The sequence below is a fragment of the Melospiza melodia genome, chromosome 6 (assembly GCF_035770615.1).
Source record: "Melospiza melodia melodia isolate bMelMel2 chromosome 6, bMelMel2.pri, whole genome shotgun sequence".
In the NCBI taxonomy this organism is placed as follows: Eukaryota; Metazoa; Chordata; class Aves; order Passeriformes; family Passerellidae; genus Melospiza; species Melospiza melodia.
Genome location: NC_086199.1, coordinates 30,362,584 through 30,375,068, shown reverse-complemented (window position 1 = coordinate 30,375,068; position 12,485 = coordinate 30,362,584). Strand labels below are relative to the sequence as shown.

The 12,485-nt window shown below is 33.9% G+C and overlaps 1 protein-coding gene across 2 annotated transcripts in view; it reads right to left on the bottom strand.

Annotated features, from left to right (window-relative positions):
* Window positions 1-12,485, bottom strand: part of CDIN1 (CDAN1 interacting nuclease 1) — a 122,639-nt gene that overhangs the window by 60,687 nt on the left and 49,467 nt on the right. For both annotated transcript variants that reach the window (XM_063160482.1, XM_063160483.1), the window contains exons 6-9: window positions 10,751-10,830; window positions 10,347-10,396; window positions 7,455-7,522; window positions 2,261-2,326 (exon numbers count right to left, since the gene is read on the bottom strand). In XM_063160482.1, the coding sequence (XP_063016552.1) occupies window positions 2,261-2,326; window positions 7,455-7,522; window positions 10,347-10,396; window positions 10,751-10,830 (264 nt within the window). The remainder of the gene's footprint in view (window positions 1-2,260; window positions 2,327-7,454; window positions 7,523-10,346; window positions 10,397-10,750; window positions 10,831-12,485) is intronic.

Sequence of the window (12,485 nt, the reverse complement as noted above, 5' to 3'; positions counted from 1 at the left end):
ACACTCAACAGCCTGTAAGACTGTGTTAGGGAACATTCTATTTACTCCACAATCTACCACATAATTCATGCTTGCAACCACGTTACATATTTGTAAAAATTTTCTTTCAAATGTGTACATAGGGCATTTAAAAAAATACCAGAAAATACTTTAAACAGATAATCACATGAATTTCAGTTTAATTACACCCTGTTCCACATATCTGCATTTATTCTAATGCAAAGAGAATATTAAAAAAAAGAGATTAGACTAAGAAGCAGCTGTATTCTTCTACTACCCTTACTTTGCTGGAAGGTAGTTGTCAGGTAAGAAATTGGAAATTTCTGCTGAATGATAAAAACAGTTAGATAAGCTGTTACAGACAGACACTTGCCACCAATCCAGAATGGAAGGTATAAGAAAGGGAAGGAAATTTATCCTGGACATGTGTCTGCTTCCTTTCTTTTGTAAAACCAGTAATGCTTCATCAGAAAAGTTAGGAGTAAGAAGGCTTATGTGAAAAAATATGATTTTGTTTCTATGCTTTGGCATTTGCTTTGGTTCATGTCTTTCCTCATTTCTTGCGGGAGTGAACTACTAATATTAATAAAATAATCTTTTTTTTTTTTTGAAAAAGCAATGTCTTTTCTTAATGGCAATGTAATTTTGCAGAAGAAATCATTCTTTCTCCAAAAAGGTGTTGTTAGGTATCATTGTTAAGATCTTTAAAAATGTTATGGTTATTTTGAGTTACCTACAATATCCATAACCATGATGCCTTGGCATAAATTTAACTTGGAATGAGGTTTTCAGAGAGCATGCAAACCTAGAAGCACTACACAGAAAGATTACAAGAGGCTATAGCAGCAAATGATTGACTACAGACTGCAAAATTACTCAGGGAATCTGGGAAAATAACTCATGAAATCACCATACTAAGCTCTATGTGCCACCGCTGCCCGGCTCTCAGTAACCCAGTTAACTTGTGTAGGCCCACACTACTACATCCTTCCCCACCCCCAATACCTTTAGACCCCAGGAGATAAAACAGCTGAGGTAAAATCAGCTCAGATGCTAATTCTAAGAAACATCTGCCTTTCCTAGGTTTGTACTCAGTCATGAAGAAAAGAATCCAAGGACTGCTATACCTTAGTTCAGACAACAGGTAGAACATTATTTCCTCTAAGTCTCAGGTGATTACAATAACTTGAAAGAAGTAATGCACTGTTATTATTTGAATTTGAGACAAATATATGCAAATGAATTATTACTATTTTTAACCTTCTTTCTAATAGGGTAATAATACAAAAATAATTCTTTTGGGTGTTCCCTGGTTTCCCTTCTTAAGAATTAAAAAAAGTAGTTGCTTTTCTAGTTTCCTTTTGATCAGGCTCCTCAATAGGTGGAATATAACCTCACGTTCCTAATATAAAAGCAGGTACCCTTAACACCATGTGTGTACTGTGTTTATTATGGTCCACATTACTGGGCAATCCTACTAATGTATGCAACTTTCTGAAGAGCAGGTAAAGAGGGAGGGAGGCTCTTTTCAGTGGTGTCCAGTAACAGGACCAGCGGCAATGGGTACAAACTTACACACAGGAGGCTCCACCTGAACATCAGCAACCACTTTTTCACTATGAGGGTGCTGAGCACAGGCACACGTTACCTAGAAAGACTGTGGATACTCCCTCCTTGCTGATATTCAAGTGCTGTCACATAGCCTCAAGACCAGAAAAGGCAGATGAACTTTAACATGACCTTTATACTTACTTTTTTCCCTTATTCTTTCTTGCCATTCAGGCTTTTAAAAAACAGTAAAGAACTGCAGAGTTGTATTTGGATGCAAAGTGATGGTAAAAGAATAACTGCACAATAACAAACCTTTATGCAATGACCTACAGGTGTAATGTAATAATCTTAAGACTATTAACTGATTTGATCTAGAAGTAAAAGACATTTCTAGCTATTTCAGAGTTTAGTTCAGAATGGCAGTGGGCAGAATACATTAGTGGGAACAGGGATTTGGGGGTTTTTAGTGTTGTTTTTTTGTCCTTTTTTTGTTAATGAGATAAAAACATGCAGAGACTAAGGAAGAAAGACTGGGTAACACTATTTAGGATCAACCCTCTCTGACTCAAACTAGAAGTTCTTAGAATTATTGGGTAACTCCTGAAGAGACTTATTTACAGTATCCTAGAGTATGCTTCACTTAAGTAGCCATAATATTTTAGATGAGTACTTCTACACAAAATAATAAAAATTCTTTTAAAAGACTTACCTACTGGCACTTCTAAAATAAAGTCTGGTGTTTTGTCATAACCCTTTGCACGAAGCTGATCTTCAGCTGCACATAGAAAATAAGAACTACTGTTTATGAAACTATTCCATTAAGTAGACAGCAGCATAATTAATTTTATTCTAAATAAGAGTGCAAGAATTACTAATGCAGTCATACATATCTTTCTTATGCATGCAATGCTGTGTCAGATTAAATGAACCTTTGTAGAAAACCTGAAGCATGGATATAAAAATGCTTCTTTGTCATCTCTGCATTTTTATGTCTTCATTATAAACATCATTAATTCAAGCTGTCATACAGTATTTTATAACCTCCAAATATTCAAAATAAAGAGGTATATTCACTGATTGAAAGAAGAGTCTCTCCACCTTCGGATGTGTTAAGATTAATCCTACCAGCACCACAAACATAGATATACTGTTGCTGCTGCCTTGGTTTTATTTTTAATGTTAGCATAAAATTGTTAAAGAAAAAGAGCAAGAAAAGTCTTCTCTCCCAGAAATTTATTAAAGTAAAGAAAAACCATAATTTTAGTTTCTTTTGCATTCTGGATTCTGTAGAATCTTTCCAGTTTCTGAACATAGATTTAGACATTCTGCTAACATTATGTCTACAACTTCATTGTTTAAAAATATTAGAGATGAGTATTTAAATAAATAATAATGAATGAGCAAGACAAAACTGCAAAAGGGAAAAGAAGCTTCCTTTTAAAAAAATGAAAAACAAAGAGGAAAGTAAAAAAGCCCATGCCACCTCTTAATATTTTTTGTCCTTGATTTCTGATACCATTACATTGGTATTTCTGAAACACCGTTTCTCCATTAGAATTTGGAGTGACCTGGTCATTCAATTCCAGGCATGGCTTTCTGTCTTCACCCAAGCTCAACTAATGGCACTACCTAGTAACAAGTAAGGCTGTGTAGCCCCTTAACACCTACTGGGCTGTTGACATTGTCATGCATCCCATTCGCCTTTCTACATCACCTTTGATTAAAATTAATGGTCCATTCTCACTGTTGGGTAGCTTATTTCCAATCCATTTATCAGGTTAGGACAGTAGTTTCATGGCCAATGTTCAGAACTCAGTTTTTGAATACTTTGTGCAAATCCTGAAAGGTCAGCAGTTTGAGTCCAAGTAACATTTTAATGACAAGAAAAACATACTAACTTAGAAATCAAAATACTGTAATATTGCCAAAATCAAACCCTCCCACTCTTTTTCATTGAAGAATGTAATTCTGAAGTATTTTATACAGTGAACTAATTCTAAAATTAGGACAGAAGTAAATTTGGAAATCTGAACATTCACATCAGTGTAAACTGCAATAGGTGTTTATTCTTTTTGAGTGGTACTATATTTTTTTTTTTTAATTTTGAGAGCATTTCTTCACTATAAACACACTACACTAAATATAAGTCTTTGCAATGTGGCACTTCATTATCACATAATACAAAATTATGACTCTTATCACGTGATAAGATAATGAAAAACATTTCTAGGATTTGGAGACAGATTTGGTTTTTGACTAATTTTTGAAACTTAAATTGTCAAGTATACAAATCATGTTAAGATCGAGAAAGTTCTAATTTAACAGAACATCTGAATAGAAAGTCTTATGCCATAATATAAAAATGAATTAATGTTCTATGTAATCTTTTAATCCTTATTTTAAAAAACCAATAAAAACAATTTTATCCAAATTTAGTTAACTTTAATTTAACAATTAAGAGCAACCTGCTCTTAATTGTTTAAAATAATCTAGCATAGAAAATAGGAAGTCCCAGCTGAAATTTTTTTCATTTAAGAGCAATAGTAATAGAAAGGCCAGTATTTTCTTTCACATCTAACAAATGCTAGTGCCACAAAATAAGGCAAATGCACCTTAAAAAACTTAGTGAAAACCAAAACAGATGTAAACACATGTTTCATAGGTCAACACGGCAAGTCTCTGAACTGGAATCTGTATCAGCATTACTTTTAATATTCTTCAGCAGATTGTTTTATCAAGAGTGCCCAAATACTTTTAAAATCTTTTTATACTAATTCATGGTGAGGAAAAGAACATGATTTTTTTTATATCTGGTTCTAAATGTCTTCATGTGGTTTCTCCTAACATTCCATCCTGTGATTAACATTGGAAAACATATTAAAAACCATGTTTATTATTGATGTATCTGTCATGTGCAGAAACAGAGCTTTGCACTAGTATTTCTCCAAGTGTTTTAAGGCTTTATAACCCTGGGGAAGAAATAATTACCCAAACTCCTCACAATCACCATAAAATTTTTGTTTTAAACCATAACACCATCAAAAAGAAGTACTAGCTTTTCAGCCCAGGTATGTTTCACATTGCTCCACAAACTACAGAGGCAGCATTCTGCACCTCAAAAGATCTTTAAACTCCAGCACAGATTAAAAAATAATTCAGTAACTGCTTGAAAGCCAGCCCACAGCAGTTTTGACAGTTACATTTATAAATCCTCAGGTCTGAAAATTATGTGGAAACAGCCCTAATAAGTAGTTTGTCAACAGATACCCCATTAATTTAGATTTTCAACAAAACTGCAGCTTCATCTTTACCATAATGTCACACTCAATCAGAACCATTTAACACATCATTGTTCTTCTACTAGCCCTCCTCTGCTGAGGCATGAATGAGCTACAACTGCAAATTCAAGATTACAGCAGAAAACACTGATCAGATTTCATGATTTATATCCACTGGTGGAAATCAAAGGAGGATAAAGCTCAATAGCTCCCTATATATCTAAAAGTTTTCCTAACATATTCATGGTAAAGACACAAAAATAAAATTCCTATACAGAACTTAGAAGCTCCTGCCATTTCAGTATGGCATGTGAAGCTGCGAGCCTATTTCGATAAAATGCTTCTATTGATCACTTTAATCTCAAGCAGGCCAAGTGATAAAGACTGGAGAGCTGTGTTTTTGCTGAAGAGAGGATATGGTATATGAAGCACTTCTTATGAAGAGTGGATTAATCAAATGTAACCCCCATTAGTGTCTATAGGTTTCCAGTCAATTCCAGGGTGACTCTGAAGGTATTACTTCTGATCTGAAGGCTTGGAAAGCCAACTGCTCTAAAAACAAATTCTGTCCAGAACCTAAAAAGCTGCTTCATGCTCTAAGCCTATACTGAGGCACTTGATATTCACTGTGCCCTGTGACTGTACTTTCCTCTCCTGTACTAGACTCTCTGTTGCTCAGGTGAACACATCTGATACAAACTCCCTGACTATTCTTGAAGCAGTAAAGCGGAATATGGGAATTCCCACTAATATGGGAACTGCAAAATTTCTGTTTCTTTGAAACATGTTAAAAAGTAATGGAATTACAAGCCATTAGCCATGTAAACCATAAGCCTTCTTCAAAACAGGAATGAAGAATTACGCAACAAAGCCTGAAGTTTCAGACCTATGGGAAATACTGGCATCTCTTCTGTTTTTATGGTGTTTTCTTCAAGCAGTTTTGGAACTAGGTTTTTGGAAAGGAAAGGCTGTATTGCAAGAGACTTGGTAGGGTTCATCTTGCAAATATTGGGAAAGTTTTATTTTTAAGAATATCCCAAACATGTATATATATGAAATAGATACATGATCACAGACATAATAAATACAAATCTTAACATATCTGAAATCATGACTAAACAATACTTCGCTATATATAGAATGTGAACAACAAATTAAGCTCTCTCATTTCTATCTTCATATTTTATTAAGTTCTAATAAGTTAACTTCTAACTTCTTCTAATAAGTTAACGCATTCTAGATGTTTTAATTTGATAGCACAGATTTCTTGGAGCTAATTTCTAAAGAAAAAATTGATGCTTATCCAAAGTCACGAAACAGTAAAATTCAAATGTGATTTTTCCACTTCTTAAGCTTACACAAGCCAAATAAAATGATAATTCATTGGGTTGAGGATCCCTTAGTGAGTCATCCAGTCCATTCCCTCGTATCGTGATGGAATTGATTTCATTACCAGCTTTGATAGATGAGTGTCAAATCCAGCCTTGAATTTTTCATTGAAGGTGATTCTACAACCTTTCCTGGCAGTTGGTTTTACATTTATTGTTCCTAGAACTGTTTGGTATTTTATCTTGTTTTTTTTTAATCATCATCTCTGCAATTACAGCTTAAGTCTATTACCTATATCTACGCTCTTACAGTCAAATAAGAAAATTTGCCTCTTCATATTTTCATAGTGTCATTTGCAAGCTTGTAACTAATCCTCTCCATTTTTCACTTTTCTCTAAAATAAAAGAGAACACTAATTCTGTTCCTTAATCATGTGGACAAATGCCTTAAAAAGTTTAATAATGCCTTCTAACTTCTTAAATTTGTTCAAGGTTTCCAAAATCTTAACCTGATATAGCTGCAGGAGAAATCATAGCTCCAGGTAAACCCAGCAAAATTCACACAACTTTAGTACAATGCCCAACCATTAACAGAAGATAGCATTTCACTTCACTGTCTCATCACATAAGGAATCCATGCTTTAAGAAGTCACTGTTTGCAATCACATTTACAGAATGGACACTTTGAATATTAATCTTTGTTTCAATGGCACTCATGTAAAAGAAACATATTGCAGGCTAAAAGAAACATACTGCAGGCTAAAACAAAAAAATGAAAGTAACTTCCTAACTAATTAATCCCAAAAATAACTTTAAAAATTGGGAGTGTTAAAATGAGTAACTGCATTAATTGGGAAGCAGAGGGCAAAAACTCAGCAGAAACTGCACAGCAAGGTAAATGAGTGAATCTTCTAGCAGTTCTTTAATACATAAAGCATTCTGAAGCTAATATTTCATATGCTTCTTCCTAAATCTCATAAGGCCTGGATTATGGCTAATATCTCATGACACCAAAAGTAATACTGCAGCAGATATTAAAGCATTTTTTTCAACTACTTATTCTATAAAATATTAATTGCAAGCCTGTGCATGTGCTGTATATATAGGGTATTAGGTAACTGAGTTCCTGCTCAGTTCTAAATCAATAAAAGATAACATATATAGCATCAATCATATTTCACTCTTCCTTTACTACCTAATATAAGGAGCATTGGGGCTGAATTTTGTCATAGGTAAACAGTTACCAACATCTCTGAAGTTAAGAATTCACTGGATAGCCTCTGCTACAGATTCTTACCTATGAAAGAGAGATTTTTTTCCAAAAGCATTTCTCGCAGCAAGACTTCGTGCTCATGCCCAATAGCACTGATAGCTTTAGGTTAAGAAATACAAGATTACTTTGGAAAAGAAGAAACTTCATAGAAACATCACAAGTGAATTTATTTGCCTTCATCTGCATTTCAGAAGTGCCCAATGATAAGAACTCCAATTTTTGAAAATCCTTATAGTGATTTTTAGACGCATACACAACTTTGCAAAAATCAGATTATTGTACCAACAGCATACACTTTATAGAATTAAGACCCATTTAACCATATTTATTCAGTATATTTAAGGGCAGTATTTCAATTTTTTTTCTTTACTGTTTATTCTTCTAAATATAAAAGAAAGTGTGATCCTAAAACCTGCAGTAAAATACTTTTAAAGTTGCACTTTACTGACAAGCGACCAATTCTCCAATCCAGCAAAGGACAAAACAAACTGGTTTTCTTTCTCTATATTTTGAAAATGATAGGTAATACATTCATCTGAAACATCTTACTGTAAAAAATCCATCCTTTTAATTGATTTTTCAGAAGCATGAACTAATGTCAGGGAAAGATAAAATCATATTTTATAGTGAAGTTCTTTTCACTTCACCGACTGCCTGTTGATCCAATGTCCTATTCCTTGGAATATATAAAACAATCACCATATGAAATATTTTTAATATATCCTCTTGGAGGTCAAAGTTCTATTCTGGAAGCTTTTAAGAAGAATCCTAGGGAAAAATATGATAGAAGATCTTACGTTAAAAGCAGTTAAGCTCCAAATTCTGTTTAAAGTCACTTCTTAAAACTTAAACTACAGATCATCTTACTATTACAGTTAAGTAATTAGCTTATATGAACCCTTCATGTTGAACAGCAAAAAAATTATTCTATGGAATCACTTCACATGTATATACAGCTTATATAAATTGAAACTATGTATTATGTTAAACTCTACTAGCAATTTCAGAACAAAAGGGACAAATGAAGAATGGCAAAAAGGTAGGAAAAATATTGCAAACAGAATTTACAATGCACCATAAGCAAAAACACTTAGTCTATAATAATACCTGTTATTGATGTATGGCAATGACCATGGGGCAAAACTTGTAAATAACATCAGAAGCCATTTTCTACTCATGCAATCTAGCAGCCTAGTTTCCCGTAAGCATCTGAACTATTACTGAAAAATAGCCTCTTGGCATTTACAAAGAGGTTGACTTCATACTTTGGTCCATGCATATACAATTAGATAGTTATATTTAAAATCAATATGCAATCCTTCAGAAGACATTATGCTTTTAAAACCTTAACTTTAAATTGATTTTTAACTATTTTATGCACCTCAAAATTAACATCTAATTCAGCAACATACAGTAATGCACTCACACAGCTTAGTATTAAACTTTTCTGTACCAAAATGGAATTGAAAAACTCTTCATTACTCTCACTGACGTCACTGCATATTCAACAACCGATTTGAGCCACAATATGAGGAGGATATAAAAGTCTTTTCTAGATTGCAGGCAAATAAGTCTTTAAAATGGTTCATAATTCTACATATGTGTCTTTGTTATTTTTAAGCTTGGCACTTTCATAAGACTACAGCCAGATTGCTCATCCACAAAATATTAATCTTAAAATTCTGGATATGAAAACCAATGATCAACAACCATTTAAAATGTGTGGCTTATTAGATTAATCCACTTTCAGAGCTCTTTGTTTAATTGTGAAGATAATCTCAGTGAATATCTAAAATTACAAATTAAAAGCACAAAATACAAAGACAATTAGAACTCTCTCCTGCTGGTGTTAAAATTAATGGGGGCAGGGCTAAGGCTGTAGTAGACACAAGTGTTTCTAGCAGAAAGAAAGTATTTTTAAGGAGTGACAATCATGTGTATCTACATGTGCAACTACATGAAGTGCTGTTTTTCATTAATAGCTAAACATCACTGCAGCTTTCCCATCTTGCTGGACAGTGAAACCAAGATTTTCCCCCAGACTGCATGCAGAGATTTATCCAAGGATTCTCTAGGACTTGGGAAGGAACTGCCTTACTAGCCTGCTCCGGGACAGCAGACCATGATTTTGAAAGTTTTCCTTTGACTGCAGATTGAAACAGAAAAGCTGCTCCTGCAAGATTTTATTAAAATAGATTTGGGTTCTTGGTGATCATTCCTATCAAATTATAATCTTAATCTGGAACATTCAGTGCCACACGGAATTCCCTCAGTGTACATACCATATGGCTCTCTAATTAATTATTTCAACACTATAAAAAAATATCCCCGAACATTCAGGATATTTTTATAGTTTTTTACTACAGCTAAATCTCCTTTATGAAGAAGAGAAAATAAAATAACTGCGCTGGAGTGTCAGGTAGGAGTTTAAAAATACTAATCAGTCAATCACACTTGAACTGCACTTGAAAAAATTTCAGTTAAAACTCATATTCATAACAAAGCAAAGCCACAATGTTGAACACTATGTATGAAACGTATAAATTTCATCACAGAATAACTGAGATTGGAAGGTATCTCCAGAGATCATATAGTCCAACTCCACCACTCAAAGCATGGTCACTTAGTCTTAAGCAAAAACCAGATATGCATTTCAACTAATCAAAAGCACAGAGGTTCAATGAGGCATATATATGAACGTATAACCAGCGAACTGACATCCTCCCATGGTCCATCTGATTTTTGTTAGTTAAGAGAAAGCTCTGCAGTGACCCTCTAGCTGACTGAATGTAAAAGACAGGAGTATGAAATGTGTTTTGTGAAGCAGAACTTTATGTCAGGTTAAAGCTAGACACATCTCTTCCACACAGTCTAAGCTCATCAATTGTGCACCTAAAATTTTATGGGAAAGGATACTGTTTGATGCAGTCCACCAGTGGTCCATAACAACAGTCATTCACAGTACACTGCAGACAAATAAGAGAAATAGTATACTGATGGGCAACTACAAAACCATTATAGTTAAAGAGTATCTTAAAAACAGTAATTACTTTTCCTCAAAAAGGCTATCAGATGCTGTTCAGATTTAATCACAGAAAACAAAAACTGCATGCTTTTATTCACTATAAAAGCAAGCTATTAAAAAGTGAAATGCTCCCCTCACAAATATTGCACAGCCATTTATAGTGCACTCTGACCTCACTGATAGTTTATGATGACAGTAATTAAATGAGGTTTAAAATCTTTTACTCTGCTAGGCAGATAACAGAATTGCCACAGGAAAAAAAACCCAAACCAAACAAAACAAGTGTGATTAATACCTGATAGACTTGATTTGCTAGCACTCCATCTGGAATCTGAGAAGGGTCCCGTAGCATGCTATTTATAAGAGTTTTGGAGGCTAGAGAAATAAAAATGAAAAACATACAAAAAACCTGTTAGCTCAGTTACACTTTATTTATAAAAACCTTGATGATATTAATAATTTTGGAAATCATCCACCCAGCAAATACGAACTTACACATTCATAAGTACTTACCCATTCTGATACAATTATCTCTAAAATCTTGAAACATTAAAGGATTTTATCAGCCCAAGGTGAAAGCAGGCCCTTATTTACTTAATTCTACTGGACAGTTTGTGCTTTTGAAGCACATACAGCTTCTAAGGAAACTGCTTAGTATACAGTAAGAGTAGCTCAAAATAACCTTCATGTGCTATTAGAAGATATGTAAAAATTCTAAATGGCCTTTAAGAAACTTTTCAAGGACTTCATGATTCCAATTTATTAGTTTCCAAATTCAAATATTTATTTACTCAGTTTTGACACATTTTTCTGAGCATTTAAGAGCTGGGAAAAGGCATTCTCTGCTTTTTTGAAATGTACAAATGTAAGTCAAAAGATATACGAAGCTAATTTTAGCACCTATCTTTTTTAACTTACTGATATTAACACTACAATGAAAAACTAATGTAAAACAGGAGATACCTTTAGTTTATTTTCAAATACAGTCTTAGCAATCCTCGGCATTGTTTCCTCTCTATGTGCTTAGACTGAGTAGTTGCAAATACCAGTTAATTACTAATAGCAGGAAAGACTTTATTCTAGAAAAATACCTTCTAAACACATCAAATATTTTAAAATTTCTCAGAGAAAAGCCAACGCTGCACATCCTGTCTCTGTCCTGGGAACAAGCTCTGATGGAGCTCATCTAGTGGTGTATTTACATCATTGAATCCTTATGTGTAGATCAGGTTTGAGACTAGCAAGGTCCCCCACTGCCAAAGATTTCCTGCATGACTTCAGACTAATTCCTTTAACCTGTGTGTGGTTCAATCCTGTAAACAAAACAAAAAACTACTCTTTTCCTGTTCTTCATCTGTTTTGCCCCAACTCAGAGCCAAAGCTTTGTCATGGTCTTCAGCAACTGAATCAAAAGACTCAGGTGACACTGTGAAAAGAACTGACAGAGCCTGTGACACGAAGGGATCTGCCATATAAGCAGCAATGCTGCTGTCAATGGATGTGTGTAAGCACCTCCCTGAAAGTAAAGGAGATTGCATTGCAATCTACTCCCTAGGTTGCCTCTTAAAAGCATCACATTCAGGTGATTGTAGCATTTGCAAGAAAATAATTTATTTAGGAAACTATTCCACATGAGGCAAAGGAATACAAGCCCCTGAATGAGTTTAAAGGCTGTGAAAGAGCTACAAAGAGCTATCATCACAGGCAGGAACAAAAGTTTGTGCAAATATTATTAACAACAATGATTTCCACTACGCAAAAACACACCCAGAATCAACACATCACATTAGTCTATGTATCTTATTACTCTAATATGAAACACATGTTAATTTTATAAGTTAATACTAAGAATAAATAGGCATTTTACCTTAGCCTTTGTACACTGTTAAAATACATGTTTTACTTAGCATAAAAACTTTGAAAATGTGAAACAAAAGGTGGTCTGCATATTTACATTTCTAACACTAAAATTTGAAACAATAACCATTTTGCACTTGGTAGGTAGGAAAAATATACAAGTAACAGTTTGC